Source organism: Drosophila mojavensis, unplaced genomic scaffold (genome assembly GCF_018153725.1).
Source record: "Drosophila mojavensis isolate 15081-1352.22 unplaced genomic scaffold, ASM1815372v1 contig_136, whole genome shotgun sequence".
Taxonomy (NCBI): Eukaryota; Metazoa; Arthropoda; class Insecta; order Diptera; family Drosophilidae; genus Drosophila; species Drosophila mojavensis.
In genome coordinates this window covers 18,433,917-18,453,820 of record NW_025318667.1, presented here as the reverse complement: position 1 = coordinate 18,453,820, position 19,904 = coordinate 18,433,917, and the positions used below count along the sequence as shown (strand labels likewise).

The window sequence follows — 19,904 nt, the reverse complement described above, 5'->3', positions numbered from 1 at the left end:
ATTATTATTGTATTATTATGTATTTGTATATTAATGTATTATTTATGTGTATTTTTGTTGTTGTGTATTCCTGTTTTGTTAGTGTTTCCTTGTAAAATTTTATGATTTAAAATTTTGTATCTATGCTATAAATCCAAACTAAAATATTGAAATGACCGTGCGGAAATGAGAATGTCATGAGTAAAACGATGATAATGATAATGCTTAATAATTACCTAAAAACTATGATAAATAAAGAACGCTTGATGAATGTTCGTTGAATATTTGGTAAACTCGCTGAAATTTGTCAATCTGTGGAAATAGATAAAAAAAAATAGATTTAAGTTTTAAGTTTTATATGGCATGCATACTCGTATGTATATATACAAATTATTCATTTACAAATATCAAACGAAATGTTTTTCACGTAGTTTCAACTTCAAGTTGGGCTGTCCCATTAGACTAAACAACGTCGAGCAATTCCCAGATGCCAATCAATGTCAAAGAGCTGAAAACTCTAGACGGCAATAATTCACGTGTGCGAGCTAATAAATTACGACAAAATCTCAGCTTTTTGGGTAGGGGCATCAAAGGATAACAAGGATAACTTTTGCGCTCCACTAAATGTCGCACTCACACACACACACACAGACACACGCACACCTAACCATTTAGCTGTGAGCACAAATAATCAGCTGTAAATATTTTATAGATGAAACGAGCGACAATAACTTCATGGAGAGGGGAAAACGTATTTCAGGCATTTCTTTGTTGCTATGGCGCCACTGATGTGGCATGCCACAGAAACTTGCCAAAATCTTGGCCCGAGCTTAAGTATATAACATGTACATGTACATGTGTGTGTGTGTGTTTGGCATAAGCTTTGCTGGTCATTTACGGGGTCACGGCCAGCGCAGAGCCCATAATGACTCACAATGACGATGATGCGGTTGCTGATGACAATGGGGCCAAGCATGCGGCTTACGATAAGAAGCCGAGCAAATAGAAATGAATGTCAATTGATAATCAAAATAAATGCCTGACGGGGCTCGCAATGAAATTGAAACAAAGCTTGACAGATGTATATCTGGGGCATGGCCAGCCGCCGAGGGGCATAAGTATGAGGGAGTGAAGCGAGAGTCTACAGAGTCTATATATGAAAGGTAAGTCTGCCATCATATTGTTTTAGATTATAGAAATTACTATATATCCTACATATACATATACACATATTTATATAATTGGCTGAAGGGCAGATCCTGATGAACATTAATGAGCAAAGGCAGCTGAGGACATGGCATAGTTAATGTAAATGCTGATAGGCGTTATGGCAAATGCCTATATGAGAAAATCAAATATGAATTACATTGAATATATATGCATATTGAGAGTAAATAACCCCACTAGCCAGTGCTTAATCTTAAGTTAGTTTTAATTATACACTGAATCCATTGAAAACGAGAAAAATATCTAATAAATAAATAACTACATGTATATCATATTAAAAACATTTCAAGTTCTATTCCTCTTTCATCTCATCTCCACACACACTTTTAAGCTCATTTCGACTACTACTACATACACACATTTAGCTCATGGAGAGCAGCCTCAGCGAGACTCAATGGAGGCTGCCACTTGAGGGAGACACCGCAAAGCTGCTGAGCTATCTGGGCGTGGCGCTTGCAAGGGTTTGGGAACTGGGCAGCTCTGGGCAGCTCTGGTCAGGGGCCAAGGTCCGGGGCCATAAATTTATGTTGGTGTCGCCTGCACATGCAAATGTCTAAATGCCTAAATGCCTAAATGCCTAATGAGTGAAGCGGGCAGCACAAACAACGCAGGGACACGAATGAGTCCTTAAAGATTAATTAATCTTTGTGGCACATGCGGCCGACGCTGACGCTGATGCTGATGCTGATGCTGATGCTGACGTCGACGTCGATGTCGACGTCGCTGGTGCCACAAACAACAGTTGGCTGGGGCACGCGTGTATTGTTGGCCGGGCTTGGCCGGGCAGGCTGACCATTGTCCTGCGTCGGTTTCGGTTTCGGTTTTTAAGCTAATGACACAAAACGCCAAAAAGGATGCGAGTCCTGAGGGTTAATTTGCAGGCAGGGTCGCTGGCTGGCTGGCTGGCTGGCTGGCTGGCTCGCTCGGTCGCCTGGTCCGGCTTATCTTTTGCTTTTGAAGAAATAATTAATGACCTCGTTTTTGCCACTGTGGCCAGAGCAGGAGCCAAAGCCAAAGCCGAAGCAGGAGCAGGAGCAGGAGCAGGAGCCAGAACCGGAGCTGGGGCGAGCAGCAACAAGGAGCTGCACATTCCGTGCTGGCCATTAAAAATCGTTTATTTCGATTTGATTTAATCCAAAATAGATTGCCCTGTCGGGCCATGCGACGCAGACGGAGATGCGGCCAATTTATGCACTCAATTTACGCGCGGCGCACAGGACACACAGGACACAGGGCAGGATGCAGGACGTTGTTGTGGATGCTGCTGCAGTTGGACAGTGGAGCAGCTCTGTTGCGTATTTATAAATTTCATTGGTTAATCCTTATTTTCGCATTAAGGGAGCTCACACACACACACACACACACACACACACACACACACACACATACAGATGCAGTGGACACACGGCCACAGCTATGCAAATGTATGCATTGTCCTGTTGCGCCAGCACTCGCTGTCCGCTGTTCGCTGCCCGCTGCCCGCCCCGTCTGTGCCCCGCCCACATCAGACTACGCTGGCAATTAAACTAATCGCACGCGAGGCTTAAAATGCGATTTGCGGCGTCGATTGGCAATTGCGGCTCGCATTCGCCATTGAAACATTTCAAATGTTTGCCCGAATGCCAACAGGAGGAGGAGGAGGAGAAAGAGAGACAGAGGAGAGCGGCAGTGACAGAGGAGAGCTGCTAAGTGTGCCCAGTGCGAGGCAGAAGCGGTGCACGCGGTTTGCCCTTTTGCGATTTGCCGCGAAATTTATTTAACCAACACGTCGAAATTTTCCATTTCACATTTGCTCGCAGCTCGGCAAACGCCGCAAATGACATTTAAACTGTTTGCATTTGGCGCCGCTGACTGTTTAGTGGTTTTTGCGGCTATCCGAAGCCACCTGCCCCAACCGCATCGCCCTCAACACGCGCCAGCGTTCGCTGTTTGCCTAATCCAAATGTTTAGTTGCGCTTGGGCCTAAAATGTTCGTGCGACGGACAGCAGGATTCATTTGGCCACGTTCCACACTCGGCTCGCACAAATACTCCGCCAAATTTATTGCTAATCTCTGATCCGGGCCATTCGAAATTGCGAAACTGATCAACGATCAAGGAAATCTCTTGGCAGGAGCGAGATATCTATATCTTAGCATAAGCTGAAGACAGATCAGAGCTCTACTAGCTGGGGACTGGGTCTGTATGGGAGTCCCAGTGTATAAAAAGCTAGCTCAGGCCGTAAAATAGAATTCCTTAAGCTCTCTCAACTAGCCCAAGTCCAGCTTAGTTTTTCCTTTGACTAACTTCTTTGCTCAGTCTTTGGATTAATTTCCATGAAAATGGAATAGGAGAAGAAAATGCTAATTTCTGCTACTTTGTGCGCATTGTTCAATTGCAACCGGAAAGGTAAGAAGTTCGCCTCGCCTGTTAGCTGGCCACACAGTAGTGAAAGGCTGCTCCTGCTGCTGCTGCTTTGAGGCATTGTCACGGCGCACCGCAAGAAACCAATTTTCATGTGATTAATGATGTCAACGCGAGGCGATGCCGGCCACGTAAGTGCCTGCTGGCCTGACTCAATTCCCTGGCCGCTCTTTAGCAGGAGTCGGAGGGGACACGAGCGTACCACAGACCGAATGAATCCGTCCGTCAAGAATGCGTCAATTTAATTGCGCACGTGACGCGCGCGGTTCATGAATGATAAAGAGAGCAGAGCAGGGCAGGAGAGGCGAGTAGAGGCGAGGCATGGCATGAGGAGGATGAGAGGAGGCGAAGTCGAAACATGTTGTTCAACTGGACGGAACGCGACGAGAGGAGGGGGCATTTTGTTGCGGCTATGCGCGCCACGTGACGCTGACATTCGCATTGATAGCACGAGCTTGGGCTGCGGCCAGTGGATTAGCCTGAGCTTCAAGATGCCCTCGAACCGAACTGAACTAAGCGCAGCAGTCGACCAAAATGCGCCCCACATGCTGCGCTCAGCATTTGATTTTTCGCAAATTTCATTAAGCAAGATAAATGGTTGGCTATTAACAACAGCAACAGCAACAGCAACAGCAACAGCAACAAAAGGATGCCTAATAGCAGCGCAGCAGCCTTAGTGCTGCCCGCTTTGTATTTATGCAAAAATTCGTTATGGCTGCCAAAGAGCGGCAGCAAAAATCGCACGCACTTTTGTTTACGCACATACCCTAGCGTTGAAGCCGAGCATTGCGGCTACGAGTTGAGCTTTGCCGAGACATTTGCATATCTGGCACGCGAGTTGAACAGGGGCTGAAGCCAGCCTGCCATGAAAAGTCCATAGCGGGGACACTGGATGAAACATCAGTTTCATTTTCTTATGCGGGTGAGCTGCAAGCCATCGACTGGCAAAACTAGGGCAGCATCAAGGTTGTAGAATACCAATTGGCTAATATGAAAGACAAAAACTCATTCAGCAGCAGCTACAGCTGATGAACTGTAAGAACTATAGCCGCTCTCTAAAGCTCTCTGTGAATTTTACTTTTTGACTGAAAGAATCTACAAGAGGTGTGGCAACTGCCGAATCAGGCTGAAATAATTGCCTAAGCGCAGTGCGCGACGCAGAGCTTCTACAATTTCGAAAGTTGGTCAACAGAAATGGCCAAAATGCAGCAACAGTAGGCGGAGTCAAAGTAGGCATTACACTGAAGCAAATGAGCAGCAGCGCGTCGATAAGCTTTTGCGGCTGAAGTAATGCGCAGGCGCACAGACGGCCGCGTTCAGCTCGATCCCATGAATGCGGCATGGCTTCGGGCTCCAAGGTGGCAGACGGCCCTAGAAAGAGATTGTTTAGTCGAAGCAGATGCAATGTGGTCCACAACAGCCAAAGTGACGAACTGGCTGTCTGTGCATAAAGCACTATTTAGATACATACATACATACATACCTCAAGATAACAAACAAAATAAATTTAAAGAAACTCAACTGCGACTACTCTGATTGTCTTATGGGACAACTATTAAATAGTCAGGAAAGACGCCACCATTTGAAAAATATGCAAGTTTCTGCATAAATCCATGAAAACGCCGCAAAAGTGTTATGTTATTGTTATGCTGTCGCTGCCAGACTTTCGAGTTCTCAGAACTCGAGAAATCGCTGGTATGAAATTTGTAAAATAATCGCCGTAATTGAAGCCAAGGCGATAAATTGTGCAATCGCTTTAAGCTCACCACTAAGCAAACAATTTGAATTTTTAAATTTAAGAACGCAAATAAATAAATAACAAAAATAAAAAATAAAATAAATAACTTATAAAGAAAACATTGTTTCTTTGCCACATGACTGGATAAGAGAAAATTAAGCTTGTGCTTTCCAATTGTCTAATTGGAAATTTATCTATTCGGCTGGCAGTTATAGCAGAGCCAGCTCATCGCTATATCATACTCTATGTGCACTTCAATATCTAGCGAAGTTCATATTATAGTGCATGCAGTAGTCGTTGTTTGGCCCTCGCGTTGGACTTGTGGCTCCGGTGTGACATGATAAATTGCATGAAATTATTTTCAAGCTGCCAACCCCTCGCACCACAAGGCCGCGAACGTGTTTGCCTGTGCGGGTGGCGGGTGTGGGGGTGCGGGACAACAACAATGCGGCTTGGGCTTGTGTATATGTATGTATATCTAGACGATATCAGTGGTATCTGTAAAATGCTATACTTAAAAGTTAATTGTAGCTGAGAGTCAACTTTCTGGCGAAGCTTCACGAATTTGAAATTTATTCAAATTTCGTATACAAAATGCGACATGTTGTAATTCTCCAAGCGATTGTTATTGTTGTTCTGTTGTTTGTTGTCGCTGTTGTTTGTTGTTGCTGTTTGCTGTTGTTGTTGTTTGTTGCCTTATCAGGCCCGTATTTTATTTGCTTGCCAATTTTCCAAACTTTAAGATTTATCGCACAGGCAGCCCGAGCCTGATGAATGCGACGCTGTAAAGCAAATCCGAAACGCGAATTGCGACAGCTGCTGGCTGGGATTGCGAGGCTGGATGACAGACAGTGTGAGTGGCTTTCGACTGTGCCTGGCAAATTGGTCATTAACTGAAGCACACAGCACTCACACCCACACAGGCACACAGAGACCGTGGCAGACAGATGAAACGCAGCGATAGATGGGGCCGAACATGGCATCAGGACATTTTAATTTGGTCTGTCAACGGCAGACGTTGACCGCAGCGTTGCAGCTGCAGTCAAAACTGATTTGTCCAGCACGCACACACACACACACACACACACACACGCACACCTGAAGCACGGCCATGCCCCCTGCCCCCTTAACTGCAACTCGCAGCTCACCAAATCTGTTTGGCGAAAGGACACGTTGTTGATTTCTAATTTCACGCTGCGTTGTGTGAAAATCAACACCGTCCAACAACAGCGGCCAGAACGGGGCTCCGGTTGCCCGGCATCCTGCATCCTGCATTCGGCATCCGGCGCCCCAGCTGTCCCCTTTTTGATGAAAATCGAAAAACGCAGCCCGCAGAAAAACGCAGCTAATGAAGCCTAAGCGCTTAGCCGCACCTCTCGCCCCGCCCCGTTTCCCTTTTCAACTAACCGAAAATTCAAATAGATTTGCAAATGCGAAGAAGCTTACCGCAGGGCCAGACGGCCGGAACGGGCCACGTCATCAGTTTCCAATTATGCAAATCTCTTGATTTCGCCGAGTTCGCACGACTAATGAAAGCCAATTGGAAGAAGATGTGCAGCGCCTCAGTCCTTTCCTTTGATACAAATGAAAAAACAGAAAAAAACCGGAAAAAAAAAAGAAAATAATAGAATAAAATCACACACACGAAACGTTTCACTTGTGACTTGCAATAAAAATGACGACTAGATCATTCGATTTTTCATTTGACAGCTCGTAAAAAAAAAAGAAAAAAGAAAAGGGAAAAAAAAAGAAAAAGAAAAATGTTACTTCTTTCTAACTTACCGACAAAATGCACGCACAATATTTCAGCAATTCAACAATTTCACACCGCGTTAATAAACTGAACTTAGAGAATCAACACAAATTAAATGAAATGAAAAATTTGCAACTCCAAACAATAAGAAAATGAAAAAATAAGGAAAAAAATGCGACTTCACTCCGAGGGATATGCACTCTTCGACGACTCGAAGCAAAGACAGAGGTTTGCCAATTCTACTCGATGCCTCGCTTGACAGTTAAGAGTGACGACAAAAAGTACATTTCATGCACTCGTGACTCACCCGGAAAGTGCTCCAAAATATCTTCACATTAAGAGTTACCGATGATCTATTCACGCGCAGAGCTTCATCGGCCAGACAGTCGGAAAGTAAATCAAATAATAGTAACGGATGCACGTACCTAAACAATTTTATCGCAATTTGAAGAAAAATTTATGGTTTGATCTTTTTTTTATTATTTTTGCTTTTTTTTATATTTTTTTTTATTTTTTTTATGTCATGTGTTCGATATGATATTTTAACTAAAAGTGAATTTCTAGCTTCGTTTGCCACAAGCTACTCTCGAAATCGCTTCAAGCCCTACTACGATATTTTTTTTTTCAATTGTAATCGGAAATCCATTTATTGGTAATTTATAGATACAATAGGTATTGAGCTATCGTTTAGCTCAAAAGCTCAACCGTTGGCAGCTACTCGCTCTCGCTGCGCATCGCATAGTAACGAGTAACGAGTAACGATATTCGCCCATCTCTAGCCTATCTAGAGATGGCAACGCTCTCTTTCTTTCCGCTCGCTTAACTCGCACGTGCTTGGTGTGGCTGAAATCGAATTTGATTTTAATAATTAATTTTAATTCTTTCAAGTAAAACTTTGATCGAAAACATGAATAATCATGGTAAAAAGGTTGATCAACCTTTCGAGGTCTTAGAGGACGAAGAGAATATTTTGGAAAGGTAAATTGCAAACTAATTATGCAAAGTCTCTGTCAAAACTCTGTGCTTTTGCCGGCAGCTCCGATAGAGGCAGCAAGAAGCTCAGGAATCTAGAATGTGAATCCGACATGTCGTCCACTGATGACGAGATGGAGAATAGCCTGCTGCAACTACTGCGCAAAAGATCGAAGAACCCGGAGGTACGCAATGAACCTAACCACAAATGCAGTCACAACTCGCTGCTCGGTTTAATTGCTGAGCATAATTTGTATTTCTTACTCGCTGCTTTTTCTTAGGACATTTGCAGCGAATTCGTCCAGCTGTCTGTATCCAAGCCCGAGGCAGCGCTTGTCAAGTTCATGGAGTTCGTCTTGGAGGCTAGCGAGAGAGACTTTATAATGCCCGAGGTGAATAGAAAGCCATTCAAAACTGGCATCTTCGCCAACACGGGCAATGCTAAGGTGGAGCATGTAAGTGGATCAAGAATGTGACTGAATGGACATGGTATATGAAAGGCCTGAAATTAATTTCAATAAGAGTTTCAGTTCAGATCAAAGAAAACCTAAGCTGAGCGCAAAGAATATTTTAAAAATCAATTTAGACTATAGTCGATATATAATCAATCTATATAATTGGTATATCTGAAGAAATCGAAGAATTACTTTCATATGATCAAGAATTCAGCTATAGCCGCTGCTCATGCGCAGCTCGCACTCCTTCAACATGGACTACACTCAAACTTATCTAGGTTCTTGAATTAGAATTTGTATTAAATATAATTTAAAGAGTTAGAGTTAGTTTCTTCATACCTGTATTTTGTAGTTTCCAATTAGAGGATTCAGCTATAGCCGCTGCTCATGCGCAGCTCCACTTCGTTAGAATAAATGTGGAGAACTATATACGAAATTTTCTAGATTCTATAAAGCATATTTGCGTTAAATATAATTTAAAGCTTCTTCATGCCTTTATTTTCACTTTTCCCATTAGAGGGCTCAGCTTTATCTGCTGCGCATGCGCAGCTCGCACTCCGTTAGGATCATTTAAACTTATCTAGATTCTAGAAAGAATCTTTGTATTTGCTAATTTGTTCATGCCTGTATTTTGAATCCTCCAATTCGAGGATTCAGCTATATCCGCTGCGCATGCGCAGCTCGCACTACTTTAATATAATAATAATATAACTATAATAATATCATTTGCATATTGAAATTGTCAATTTGAAGATGCAGCGCTTTCCGCTGGTGGTGCGCTCTTCGCGCTGCTGTGGCATGGACGCTTCGAGCTTCTTGGATCAGCTGATGCACACTCTCATCAGCACGTCCGTGATTCTGCAGAGTTCGTTCCTGCGGGACATGAGTGACTTTCTGACTGTCGCCACCGGCTCGGACGTGCTGCCGTTGCGGCGCACGAGCACCCTGGTCGGTAAGGGCTCTCGGTGCGTTGGGTTGTTCTATCTGAGGCTATAGCCACGTTTACTTGCAGCAATGAAGATGATGACCGCGCTGAACGACATGATAGCGCTGCAGGACGAGCGTCTGCACGCACTCTGGCTGAATCTGTTCGGGGGGGTGTTCCTCAAGCGCATGCGCGATGTCGCAGATGACATCCGATCGTTGTGCGTGGCCGAGTGCGGCGTGTGGCTAAACAAGTTTCCGCAGAGCTACATCAGTCGCACGCGCTTGCTGTATCTGTTCCATGCGTTTGAGGATTGCTCCATGAAGGTGTGGGAGGCCAGCCTGTACTCGATTGTTAGGCTGGAGAAGAAGCCGAAGCTGCGTGCGGACTGCCTTCAGCTGGGCTACAAGTTCCGGATGAGCCTGCTGAGCCTCAGCTTGGGCTCCGACGCTACCCTGGCCGAAATGGCGATTCGCCTGCTCGTGACCTTTCAACGGGTCATGCCGGAGGTGATCGACGATGAAATGGTCGAGATAATCGAGCAGATGGCCTTTGCCATCGACCGAAGCGTGGCTCAGGCGGCGGCCGAGCTGCTGCACGTTCGATTCAATGAGAAGCCCACCGCAACCGCTCGCATGCTCGCCCTGGCTAGGCTCTTCATCAAGTTCTTCGGGCACGAGCGTATCCCCTACCTGATCGACGCCTTCTACGGCGTCAGCGACAGTTTGCTCGACTGGTCCACGATGGTGGAGATGCTGCTGAACCCGGAGAACCTGACATACCAGGAGGTCACCGTGATCATTGAGATCATGGCCCGTAGTGTCAGGCAAGCAGTGACCGGGGAGTTGCCGCCTGGTCGAGCGACCGCCACCTTGAAGAATCTGCCCCTGGTCGAAGCGGACGAGCAGGTAGCTACCATCATATCGCCGGTCCTGACAACTCTGCTGCGCCAGTACCGCATGGAGCCCTTGCAAATGAAGTTCCTGTTGGACCTGACGCTGCACATGAACTGCTCGAACGAGCAGGCCGAGGAGTTGCTCGATCAGATCAAGTTGCTTATTTTGAAGCACACCGAATTAGAGGTGATGCAGCACTGCGCCGAGACGCTGCTCCATCTGTTCCAGAAGTACGAGGAGGTCTCCGTCAACATCCGCAAGGAGCTGATGGAGCGAGCTGCGATCAGCTACTTGGAAGCGGACAGCGCCTGGCAGCTCTCAGTCAAGAAAATGCAAAAGTCGCGCCTCAACGTGTGCAGCAAGCGTCTGCTCATCGCGCTGCGTGTCGTCTCGGCGGTCTACGAGTGCTTCAATCTGAGCGAATTCCAGGTGATGGACTCCGTGCAGGTGAGTCTGAAGCGGGCCGTCAGAGGTAATGACGTGCCGGAGGCGACGTTCAGCGATGAGGCGGTGAGTCTTTGCCTAGAAATATGCTACGTGGCCGTCTGCTGGGATCTGAAGCGTATCCAGGAGGAGGCCAGTGCCGGCAACCAGGTGGATGACGAATGCCTGGCCCTGGCCGAGCAGCTGGACATCTTTTTCCTGGCCGCTTTGCACATCATCGAGCATTCCAGCGAGGAGAAATTCTGCTGCCAGGTGAGTACTCATTTCTTTTGTGCTGCGCAGCCAACAGACTCCTCCTTCTCTTCCTCCTCCTCCTCCTCCTCTCTAGGCCTTCGTCTCCACGTGTGATCTGCTGGTGCTGTTCTCGGACAATCTGCCCCACAGCGGCAACCCTGCCCTGTGCTCGCTGCAGTACAAGCCGTCCGTCCATGAGCTGAAGACCCTGGAGGACTTTGCGATCCGCTACGCGTTCAGTGAGGCCGCAAAAGCCGAGCTGAACAGTGCGAAAGAGAGCGAGCTATCCGTGCTGCTGCACAGCAAACGCCGCGTCCTGGCCGGCTTCTGCAAGCTGTGCTTCAACAGCGTGGTGCCCATGCTGCGTGCCGCCAGTGTGCTCCAGTACTATGAGCCGGTGAGCTCGCCGTGCTGGCCTATCCTGCCTCTCATTCATGCATGCATGTTCCTGATCATTTCTCCTTGCAGTTCCATCCGTTCTACGAGGATCTTCTGCTCTCCACCATGGAGCGTTGCATGTTCATCAACTTAACTGAGTTCGGCATGACGCTGATGCAGAGCCTCCTGTTGATGTATAAGCGCATCTTGGCTGATTATGACAGCACCGTCAAGGCAGGCAACTCCCTTCAGTTTGGCAAGCTGCTCAGCATGGCCAGAAATTTCGGTCATCTGCTCAGCAGCGATGTCGTCAAGACCCGCCCGGCTGTGCTCATTTTGCACCGTGCCGGCATACGCTACGCCACGGACGGTGCCGTCGACGACTCGAAAGCGCCCGAGAATTTGCTCTACCTGAAGGTCCTACGCCAGCTCGTGCCCCTATTGCTGGACGAAGACATTAGGGAGCTGGTCAGAGATCTGGACAGCACCATCAAAGCACCATCAAGCGAACAGCCGAGCACCTGCCCCGAGTGGGAGCCACTGCACTTCTATCGCAAATCCCTGATAGATAAGCTCGCTCGGAACTTCTACTAAAGCCGGCAACTATCGTCGCCTTAACACAACAAATTGCATCAAGCAAACTAACATCATTTAATCAAAACAACTTTATATCCACATACTATGTATAATCTATATCTTACGTGCTCTCTGCTGGAGCTTCTGAGCACTATCTGAAATATTGAAGGAATCTTTTTATATCTTTATATAAATCCAAACGAAACTTAAATCGACTTTTATTATGCATTTCTTGGCTTCTTGGGAATGGTTTTACCCTCAGCTGGAGTTACTTGTATATATAGTATCCCAAGCGAGGCGAGACTTAATGCTATTATGAATTTTTGACCTCTGTCTATATAGTTAAGGCTCCTAGTTTTTGTTTTCCATGGCCAAGCTCTTTGCTTCTGCTCTAGCCAATTCAGTTGCCTGCTCGGACCTCTCCTTAGGAATTCTTCTGCTTGAATCTGGACTACAGGAGCTCATGAAATTGCTCCAGCTTTATGCGTTAGCCAGCTTCAGCTGAGGGTGTTCCGGAACTCTCTACGAATGCGATCCGAAACTCTTTCTTGTCTTGCGGGCAAACGGGCATTTGAGCTGCTTTTGTGACTCGCTCCGGCTGCTCACCTGGACGTGGTCGAATCGCCCGTTGTTGTGTTCCCGGTGTAATTGTGCGTTGCGGCACGCGAAATTAAACAATACGTGTGGAGTGTGGAGCAGTGGGGCAGGCGCTAGACAATGGGCCAGGACCTGGAGGTTGGGGCGTGTAGATAATGAAGCGCTCGCTGGCTGGAGGCAACTGGAGGAGTTGGCACTGGCTCCGGGGCTCGCTAAATAACAATGGAATGACAAACGCAGAGCAGCAGCGGCGTCTGCCACGCAGCTCCTTCAGCTGCCGCCTAGCGGCTCTCCGGGGACGCTGCGAGGTGTCGCAAAAGTTTTTGCCTTTAGCACAGTCAGATTTGTCTTTGCTGGGGAAGGGAGGGTCGGCACGGGCAGGGGCGTCTATTGTTCCCCAAAGTGTTTTTATTTAGGCTGGGCTGGGCTGGGCTCGCCTGGGCTAGGGCGTCCCGTCTTGGGGGCCTTTTCGCTTGCCCTTGGCGCACAGACATTTCGTTTGTTTTATTATCTTTTATTATTATCCGCCCGCTGTCTTTGTCTCGCCTGTTGTCCCTTATGCGTGCACCCAGCGCTGCCCCTCCACTTGCCACTTGCCGCTTGCCGCCTGCCACCCGCCAAATTGGCCGTTAAGATGCTAAAGATGCGGATTTCGGTGATTTAGCAAGTTGGTCGCCAGCCACGCCCGCACTGCGATTGCTGCCTCTGCGCCAGCCTTGGCCATAGTTGTGTACACCTAACGGGTTATTCCGGCACACCAGAAATTTGCGGCGGAAATCGCGCTAATTTCGCCGCCTGATGCTAGAGACGAAGGCAATAGGGCTCGAGGCAGCTCGATTAAGGCAACGTAATAATAAAAGTATTCATAATTTATAAATAATAATAATAATAATAATAGTAAATAAATGTATTTACTATTATTATTATTATTATTATTATTATCGGTTTCCTATTGAAAATTCGCATTTTCCATATGTTGCGCAATTTTGGCATTATGCAATACGGTCACATTGTTTTGCAAATCTCTGCATAATTGTTGCCAAAATGGCAATTCGACCTCTATTTGTTTTCATATGGCTTAATTATTGGGCCTAAGCCTGAATTATCCATAGAGTTTAAGGGAATAATGCCCCAAGCTACTCTATGTACGTTAATAATGGGGGCCACATGAAATACCTCATTGAATAATAAGAAAAATATCGTTGAAAATGTTAATAAAACCAATTCTAATGATCATTCAAGGAGTCAACGATAATTATAATATTAATTTCATTTCATTTTCTTCCACAAATTTATGTTGGTCATTGACGGTCGAATACGGTCACATACTTTTGTCCTTCCAATAGCAACAATAGTGTTGTCAAATGATCCTAACTCTCCCAACTGTGGCTACCATGACTTGCAGGTACTTGGCAATCCTAAAACTGAATGAGGTCCGACACATTACTCAACTCGTTCAGTTCAGCTTCAGAGCTTGTCGAATAGAGACCTGTAAGTTTTACAAAATTTATTTTTCAATTTCCAATTTTTTTTTTCTTTTCTCCATTTTTTTCCACATTTTTTTCCCATTTTTTTTCCATATTTTTTTGAATTTTTTTTTTTCGTCTTTTTTTTTGCACGTGATTCACGCTCGTAGAGTAATTGAAAAAGCGAAAAGAAAAAAAAAATAAAATGGACAACGAGCAGAACCAAGACCGTGCCCCAGAGCCTCCAGCAAAGCGCAAATGCGTCCGCTCAGAGGAGACTGAGCGCCAGGAGACTATGGAGCAGATTGCCCTTCTGCGTGCTACCTTTGCTGAAGAGGTAGAGATGCTGAAGCGTGGCCTGGCCAAAATCTCCATGGAAAAGGCTATGCTGTTGGCCTCCTCGGCCAGGGTGGAGGCCATGATCAATCAGATTAACACCATCACGCCCAGCTTAACCAAGAGCGTTGATCTTTTGATTCAGCAGAGTCAGCTGATTAGCGCCCAGGTAGGGCAAGGCATTCGTCCGCTAAGTGGCGGTACCATTGCTAAAATGGTAATGCTTCAGGTGCAGCTAGCCAGGAAGGAGCAGCTAGTGCAGGAGCTGCGCGACAAGTTAGAGATGCATGCTGCCACCATAAATCGGCTGCAGGAGGCCTTCACCAGGGACACTGAGAAGGAGATAAAGACTCGTCGCGAAATGGAGCGCACCGTGGATGCAATGCTGCGCTCCATTGACGCCAATATGACCTGTGCGATCTGTCTCTCGGAGTGGAGCAAGCTCGGCGAGCATCCCGTCGTCTCGCTGCCTTGCGCCCATATCTTTGGCGAAGAGTGCGCTTACGCCAGTCTGGAGGCCTACCAGCACTGCCCAATGTGCCGCAACCCGTGCACAACTGCCGACATCAAGCGCGTCTACATGGAGGCCGAATAGGCCCACTCTCACACCCACACATTGAAAGCAACACCCCATCAAGCAACTATGAACACTCGAGTTTATAATGTATTTCATTTCAGACAAGACAACAAAATCATTGTATAACACTTGCGTGTGACACGCGTGTGGCTTAGACAAGCAGCTAAACAAACAGAAAATCAAAAGACCAAAAATTAACATACACACACAAGAATCAGCACACATACAGAACAAAGAAAAACTCTCAAGTCTAAGTCACACACGCGCTCACACGCAAAAAATCAGCACATAAAACACTAAAATCTAACTCACATACGTAAAAAATCAGCGCACATACACATACACATCAGCACAACGAACATATGTATGTAACTAATAAAGAAATGAAAACATTCTAGAAATTCTTGCCTTCACCATTGCAAACTTTCAGCAAATTCCAGCATATACATACATACATATGTACATGTGTAACTACGTGCATACGTACATACATACATATGTATGTATACATTGGCAGCTGCAGCTGCAGACACAGCTGCGCCAACTTGGCAAAATCTATTTTTAGATTTCTGCCGTTGTCGATTTCTGTCTTCTGCTTTCTGTTTGTTCGTCTCTGCTGCCATCTTGTCCTTCCAGAAGTCTCTTAGAAGTGAGTGAGAAGAGAGAAGTGCAAACTGTAATAAAATAACTGGCATATTAAATTATACAAACTGCACATACGCCAGAAGTAGAGCTAAAATTAATATTCTCTTTCATGTTAAAAAAATGGAGCTAAAATATTCAAATTGGAATTCAAATATCAATTAGAAGTGTTCATGTCTTGGCTGCAATTGGTGACGATCTGAGCTAAGCATGTGAGCGCTCTGGCTAAAGCAAACCCACACACCTTGCGCAAGTGAAAATGGGAACGGTGCTTAGCAAATATACAAACCAAGTCCTAAACAACTTTTTCGTTTCCACACACCTTTCCCAAGTGCAAATACAAAAAACACTTAACCCCAAGCTTAGCAAGTACACAAACCAGCTACTGTAGCTTATCATTAAATTTTCCTGTTTTATTTCCTATTGCTTTGCTAAACCGTTTCTTAAGTCTTACTTTTGAGGTAAATTTGAATTTTTCAGATCAATTATGAATACAAGTTAATTAAATACTGAATAAATCACATCTGATGATATATTTACAATAAATATATGTAATATATACAATACAATTATATATTTAATATTAAAATTGATTGATTGATTGAAAAACATAATGAAATTTCAAATATGCCATATATACATACATATATAAATATTGTATGTGAATGAATATAATCCATTCTGACATTCTCTATCTGCCCAATGGAGAATTTCACTCGAAACGTGAGAAAATAGAAAATAGAAAATACCCCTTTGTAGGAAATGCTTGAAATGCCTTTCTAATGAGCTGCGTGGACCACAGGAAACGCCCGTTGATCATTTCCTGGTGCAGCATCCGTTTTTCATTTCGTTTTCGGGATTGCTCTCACAAATGCCTGCGAATTTCCGCTGGGGCAGCAGCCGAACGGCTCACGCGCTGCATTCAAATTGTTTAAACAATGTATGCATAATTAAAGACCTTGTTGGATTTGCTTTTGCTTCTGCTTCAGCTTCTGCTGTGACTTAATGCTGAAAACAAAGCATGGCAAAGAAGCCCTCGGCACATTTTGCAATGCCAGCGTTTCCGTCGTGTCTCGCTCGTTTCTCGGCCAGCGGAAACGCAATAGCCAAAATCGTCAAGTCAAGTCATAAGCAAAGTGTATCAAACGCTGCTCGCAGCCCATTTTGGCCTGCCCCACGCCGCCAACAGTGAACAGCGAACAGCAAAGAGTCAGCGGCTAATTGGCAGCCCCCAAATGCGGACACCTGTCGCATTCCAATGGCCAACGTCAAATGGGCGACGTTACGTTTTCGCTTTGTGAATGAAACTGGAAACTAGCCCCACCGCTCCCTCCTCCCTTCTCCCATTAACCCTTAACCCACTCAATAGCCGCATATTTTATAGAGGCAGGCACGCCCAGTGGCCAGGGACGTCGCCATATTGTTGCCAAAACGTTGGCCATTGCCATTAGCAATTCCACTCAATAGACACGTTCGTGGCGCTATTTTCGATACATCGATCAATTGGCAATCAAATATTACAGCAGCAACAACAGCAGCAATCACTCTGAGCATATGGATTAATGGGCCCCTTTGGCGCCCGCAGCTGCTTTTGAGCATTGCACGTGGCTCGTTCTAGTATTTCCAATCAGGCTTCACTTCCTTCCGCTTCCGTTTATGCTTCTGCTGCTGCTGTTCTCTTTCTTGATTTGTTTTTCTTCTTTTTATGTCCGACACTCGACGCTTTATCAGTTTCAAGTGCGCCGCCAAGTTGCAGCCACATCTTGAGGCAGCTGCTGCGACAATGCAGTTGCCTCCGACGACGACGACGGCGTGTCGCATGTTAAAAATACTCGAAATGAGTTTGGCATGTGCCACAATAGCTCAGCGCAGCTGAGACTGTATCGCTCCAGTTGCCACATGCCGCATGCCACATGCCAATTGGCATTTGCTGTGCTACTTCACCTTCCACTCGCGTTGAGCCCAGCCGACATGAACTGCCAGATGCTCTCACTGGAACCTTTTGAGCTGCAGTTACTCTGCATATATTTTTGAGAAAGTATTCGATATTCTGATTCAGTCTTATTCCAATTGGCAGTAGAGATCTTGTCCAGTCTGGCCTAATGAAACAATGGATGTATAAGTGGATATTCATATGTGTTTATTATATATGCCTTTGACAATGTAGAGAAAGATTAACAGGTGCAATTTCCCATTTTAGATTTTCCTTCTCTCTGAAACTCTCTGAAACTGTATTCGAGTTATTCATTCAATTCATATATTTCGTATGCTTTGAGGTATATGACTTCAAAACTTATTTGACATGCCCCTATTTAGCATATTAAAAATATTCTCCAATAGATTGAAGTTACCAAAGAGTATATGCTCCAAATGTCAAATATTTAACGGAAGAACAGAGAGACGAACAGTAGTACAACGAGCAATATAATCCTCTCACATTGCGAACCAGCATGAAAAGTGTGCGAAATTCGACAAAGTAAAAAATAATACATACATATATTGTCGGATGAATAAATACACTGAACACAATCTATGATATCTAAGAGTATACTGATTTACTGTCCATTAAGGGCTCCATCGATTATAAACAAATAAACATTGATAGACTCGTATATCTCTTGAGTAAATTTTTAGTATATTAAGAATTGTCTATGAATAAAGCGCAATAAATCTGATAAAGCTATGGTTATATAAAGATAGATAAAGTGCATGATAAATGGGCGTACTTAAGCTATGTTTAGACTGTGAAGTCGGAGCTGTTTGTAATATGCAAATCCAATGGCAATAAACATTTATTAACTCATTAATGTTTGCCTCAGCCATGTTGCATGCACGATCGATCGCTGGTTTTATGGTCTATATAGTTCATACAGTTAGCAGCATAGATGATAGCGGCTGGCTAAGCGTCGACTGCGACTGCGACTGCGGCTGTTCAATGTTTCGGATTTGGTTTTCAGTTTTTTTTTTTTTTTTTTTTTTTTTTTTGCTAATTTATGCCACGTCGCAGCTAATTAATTTCTGTTGGGCAGTCAAGACATGGGGGCAGCATTGGCGAACCTACACTAGCAACAGCAACAGCAACAGCAGCAAACAAGAAAGTCTCCCAGCTCGTGCATGGAATTACCAATGGGTGTCCATTGCTGTTGTTGTTGTTGCTGTTGCTGTTGCTTTTGCTGCTGTTGTTGTCTTCGGATTTTCATTAGAAATGTTTGCGCGTTTTTCAGTCGGCGCATCGCCATTTTATTTTTATATACATACATACATACATACATACATACATTTTTTTTGCCTTGGTCAAACTAAACGCGCGCTTTGATGTGCCAACAGCAGCAACAACAACAACAGCAACATTGTTGTTGCCTTAACAAGCATTTAATTGTGCAATTGTTGTAGCAACATTAATAAATTCAGAGGCGTTCGTCGTTTGCCATTTCCATTTTCAATGTTAATCGTCAAATGCGAAATGCAAACTGCAAAATGCAAATTTCGCAAATGCACTCAGCAACAGCAACAACAACAGCAACTTTGTCAGCTTTGCCAAACATAGGGATAGTGGATTGGCTAGTTAGCTCCTAGAGCTAGGGTGGGGACGGGAGCGGGGTATAGGGTTAGGGCAAGTTCCTAACCATTTCCATTCCCATTTCCATTGCTACTTCCATTTTCGTTTTCATTTCCATTGAAAGACGTTTCCTGCCTTGCACGCACCCATTCGAACAGTCCCCACGGTCGGTCGATCGGTCGGCCAGTCTACCCGCCTTTCTGTCAGTCCAAAAAACAACATGCATATTGTTGCAATATAGTATGTATATATATATATATATATGTATGTGTTTAGTGCTGTGTGGGAGCGTGGCAAAAGATCGCTCAGACATTCTGGTGCCGTCTAGAAGAAGAAGAAGGATAAGTAGAGAGGGCAAGAGATGGAGAAACATAGAGCGAGACGTATTGCTGAGGAGCTAAAGAGACAGAGAGGGAGAGAAAAGTTCAGAGGAAAAGATATAAGGAGCGAGGGAGAGAGAGAGAGGGAGAGCTAGAGAGAGAGAGAGGGAGAGGTAGAGAGAAATGAGCAAGGATAGACTGCGAAAAGAGAGAGAGATAGAGAATGCATGGAGTACGATTTATTATATATTAATAAGAGAGAGGACAGAGAAAGTGGTATATAGAGTGAGAAAGAACGGCATCGAGAGAGAGAGAGAGAGGGAGAGACAGAGATAGAGACGTAAAGAGAGAGATAAACTGAAATATATCGAGATATTGCGAGACAGAAGAGACACAGAGAGAAGACAATTCATGGAGAACCTAGACCG

At 45.0% G+C, this 19,904-nt stretch overlaps 2 protein-coding genes and 1 long non-coding RNA gene across 6 annotated transcripts; 2 read left to right on the top strand and 1 right to left on the bottom strand.

Moving 5' to 3' along the window:
* Nucleotides 1-52: 52 nt before the first annotated feature.
* On the bottom strand, nt 53-7,648 carry LOC26528599. Of its 3 annotated transcripts, XR_004364478.2 has the most exons (5): nt 7,407-7,537; nt 7,129-7,186; nt 6,793-6,919; nt 216-291; nt 53-138 (listed from the first exon to the last, which is right to left on the bottom strand). It is a non-coding gene; the product is annotated as an uncharacterized LOC26528599 (long non-coding RNA). The 3 variants fall into 3 exon arrangements; XR_001449057.3 differs by lacking the exon at nt 7,129-7,186 and having other exon boundaries at nt 7,407-7,648; XR_004364479.2 differs by lacking the exon at nt 7,129-7,186 and having other exon boundaries at nt 6,793-6,914; nt 7,407-7,648.
* LOC6584169 (cohesin subunit SA-2) lies at nt 7,640-12,184 on the top strand. Of its 2 annotated transcripts, none has more exons than XM_032732369.2 (7): nt 7,640-8,077; nt 8,136-8,256; nt 8,353-8,526; nt 9,286-9,478; nt 9,539-11,043; nt 11,120-11,422; nt 11,494-12,184. In XM_032732369.2, the coding sequence occupies exons 1-7, from the start codon at nt 8,007-8,009 to the stop codon at nt 11,995-11,997; spliced, it is 2,871 nt and encodes a 956-aa protein (XP_032588260.1). In that variant the 5' UTR covers nt 7,640-8,006; the 3' UTR covers nt 11,998-12,184. The 2 variants fall into 2 exon arrangements, with proteins under 2 accessions (XP_032588260.1, XP_002009827.1); XM_002009791.4 differs by having other exon boundaries at nt 9,280-9,478.
* Nucleotides 12,185-13,978: 1,794 nt separating this feature from the next.
* On the top strand, nt 13,979-15,356 carry LOC6584168. Its single transcript, XM_002009790.4, has 2 exons — nt 13,979-14,067; nt 14,213-15,356. The coding sequence occupies exon 2, from the start codon at nt 14,248-14,250 to the stop codon at nt 14,971-14,973; it is 726 nt and encodes a 241-aa protein (XP_002009826.1). The 5' UTR covers nt 13,979-14,067; nt 14,213-14,247; the 3' UTR covers nt 14,974-15,356.
* The last annotated feature ends 4,548 nt before the right edge of the window (nt 15,357-19,904 follow it).

What these genes read in the sequence shown, in the direction of transcription:
- LOC6584169 (XM_002009791.4), top strand. Translation starts at nt 8,007, where the DNA reads ATGAATAATCATGGTAAAAAGGTTGATCAACCTTTCGAGGTCTTAGAG. An exon ending in GAAGAGAATATTTTGGAAAG is followed by an intron (nt 8,078 to 8,135) that starts GTAAATTGCAAA and finishes TTTTGCCGGCAG; the next exon opens with CTCCGATAGAGGCAGCAAGA. An exon ending in AGGAGAAATTCTGCTGCCAG is followed by an intron (nt 11,044 to 11,119) that starts GTGAGTACTCAT and finishes CCTCCTCTCTAG; the next exon opens with GCCTTCGTCTCCACGTGTGA.
- LOC6584168 (XM_002009790.4), top strand. Translation starts at nt 14,248, where the DNA reads ATGGACAACGAGCAGAACCAAGACCGTGCCCCAGAGCCTCCAGCAAAG.